Genomic DNA, 2,571 nt, shown 5'->3' on the forward strand with positions numbered 1-2,571 from the left:
TGTGTGTACGTGCGTGCGTGCGTGCATGCGTGCGTGCGTGTGTGTGCGTGTGTATCTGTGTGTGTACGTGCGTGCGTGCGTGCGTGTGTGTGCGTGTGTGTGCGTGTGTCTCTGTGTGTGTACGTGCGTGCGTGCGTGCATGCGTGCGTGCGTGCGTGTGTGCGTGTGTGCGTGTGTGTTCCTCTCATCCACGGATGTTACCATTCCGGGGCGAGGCATCGATCTCCACTGCATCGATATGATGACAACTCGTTTAATCGCTAAGAGCGAGATATTTAAATAGTCATTATTTGCCACGCTCATTGCAATTAAAATCAGTTCGGTTAGTAGTGGAGACATATCGCGATCACGTCAAAATTGAATAAAAAATGTTTGTTATCAACCGGTTACGCATCCTAAGAGTTTAGGCCGCCTCTAAAAAAGAAGCTATGTAGGTGGCGCTACTCGCCCAATATTTATACTAAGATGTGCATATTAGTGGTGACTAAGCGATTTCTCGTTTTATCTTTTTATCTTTTTCATGTGATATCTTGCGTTTTGTTTGTTTTAGAGAGCAATTATCTTCTCCTGTTTGCTCTGCTATAAAAGTATGTCCATAATATAAACTAGGACATTCAAGTTATGCAAACTAAAATTAATGTAAACAAATGCATGCGCTACAATTTTTAATATTGTAGTATTAAACATATGTTATAAAACTATAAACTATACTTGTATATAGTACATAGTAATTTAAAAAAATGCAAAAGACTGTAGTAGGTGAAATGACGTCAACTGATTTAGAGTCACAGGAAATATCTTTGTAGTTTTAAGAAATTTTTACAATCCAAGTGGAAATGTTTGACTGAATCGCGACGTTAGTCGTCCACCATTTTGACACCACGTTATCCAAGACTCCACGTTTTCTTGCCGCAATCTTTGAGACATTTACCACCGTTGCGTTACCGCCATGTTGGAAACTATGGAAGCCCTGAAACGACATACGACGTTTTGAGTTTCCCAGTTTTCGAGCGGCATATTAATTGCGTCCTACTCGTGTATATAACGGCATATTAATTGTCCTACTCGTGTATATAGCGGCATATTAATTGTCCTACTCGTATATATAGCGGCATATTAATTGCGTCCTACTCGTGTATATAGCGGCATATTAATTGTCCTACTCGTGTATATAGCGGCATATTAATTGTCCTACTCGTCTATATAGCGGCATATAAGGACGTAGCGCAGTGCGCTAAACAGCGTGTTATTTTCGTATTTGTGGCAAACTCTATCGTAGGAAACCGTTCTAACATAGCAGAATGCCCTAGTTCCTGAGATCGGCGATTTAGTGGTCCAATGGGTCCCCATCTTTAAAAATATCAGAGACTGGCGCGGCGTAGGCTGTGATTGGAAGACACAAAGTGTCAATCCTCGGCGCGCCTCGGCATCATGGCCGCATCATGTCTAGTATATTATTTCTATGATATTCCTATATTTCTATGGGACATATTTCTATGATCTAACACTAGTATATATATTCTCATAGGCCGGACGTACATCCATCGTCACTGTCGACTTGTATTGTGACGTGTCGTACACCCAGCGATCGCACGTCACTTCCTCCCACTGCCCGACCTCGCCCGACGTCCAACTGTTGCTGTAGTTTCGCGCGTAGTAAGTGCACTTGCTGTACTCGCCACGCTTGTCGTCGTACGGAAGGGTGCCGTTGAAGTCGATGTCATCGTACTGCGGGTCGGATGAGTCAAGTCCAGGTATGTAACACCTGCACGCGCGTAGCAAGAAGCCAAGAGCAGACGAACGTTAGGGAGCTTGCAATTATGACGATATAGCGGCGCGGGGGGGGGGGGTTCTGCGACCTCTAATATGGTCAAACCTATATATGACAAAGGCCCTTACGAGGGTCACTCAAAAGAAATGCTTAAGTGTCAATTTTGACAGTAGTCCGTTTCGTGATAAGGGTCACCCAAGAGTAACGCATATGTCCTTTATAGACAGGTGTCCATTCTATAAAGGTGGTTTCACTGTATAGCTGACACTCAATGGAAATACGAAAGGTGTTCTTTATATCCAGACGCTATGTGGGTGGATAACCCGATACTGCGTGCGTGCGTGCGTGCGTGCGTGCGTGCGTGCGGTTTGGTGACACCTTCTGCTAACCTGTGTTCGGGTATGGCGGCGAGGAAGACATACGCCAGGCTGTGCAGTCCATTCGTTACAGCGGCCAGTAGCAGCGCGAAATAGATACGCCTCTGGTACTTCCCAAAGTCTCCTAGATACTTGATTGCCTCGTCATAGTCTACCATCGTGGACGTCTAATGCTGTCCCTATAGCGCATACAGCAACGTACGCACACATTATACACATAATATGTTATCATGCCTGTACTGTATAGGTGTTCGTGGCAATACTACTGCACTATGCACTGATGCATACGCGAATGTTACCTGTAGGGGGAGTGAAATGTTACCTATAGATCTATTTCCTGTAGCATCGCTGTGATAGTCCCGACAGGGGAACACACAGGTGAGAGAGAGAGACAGACACACTCAGAGAGAGACAGAAAAAAGA

General features: G+C 44.8%; 1 protein-coding gene across 1 annotated transcript in view; it reads right to left on the reverse strand.

Annotated features, from left to right (window-relative positions):
- Nucleotides 1-2,306, reverse strand: part of LOC106818965 (organic cation transporter protein-like) — a gene marked incomplete at its 3' end in the record, with an annotated part of 5,510 nt that extends 3,204 nt beyond the window's left edge. Inside the window, exons 1-2 of the mRNA XM_014823631.1 lie at nt 2,161-2,306; nt 1,540-1,765 (exon numbers count right to left, since the gene is read on the reverse strand). Coding sequence (XP_014679117.1) covers nt 1,540-1,765; nt 2,161-2,306 — 372 coding nt within the window. The remainder of the gene's footprint in view (nt 1-1,539; nt 1,766-2,160) is intronic.
- Nucleotides 2,307-2,571: the final 265 nt, after the last annotated feature.

This window comes from Priapulus caudatus, unplaced genomic scaffold (assembly GCF_000485595.1).
Source record: "Priapulus caudatus unplaced genomic scaffold, Priapulus_caudatus-5.0.1 Scaffold2696, whole genome shotgun sequence".
Lineage (NCBI taxonomy): Eukaryota > Metazoa > Priapulida > Priapulimorpha > Priapulimorphida > Priapulidae > Priapulus > Priapulus caudatus.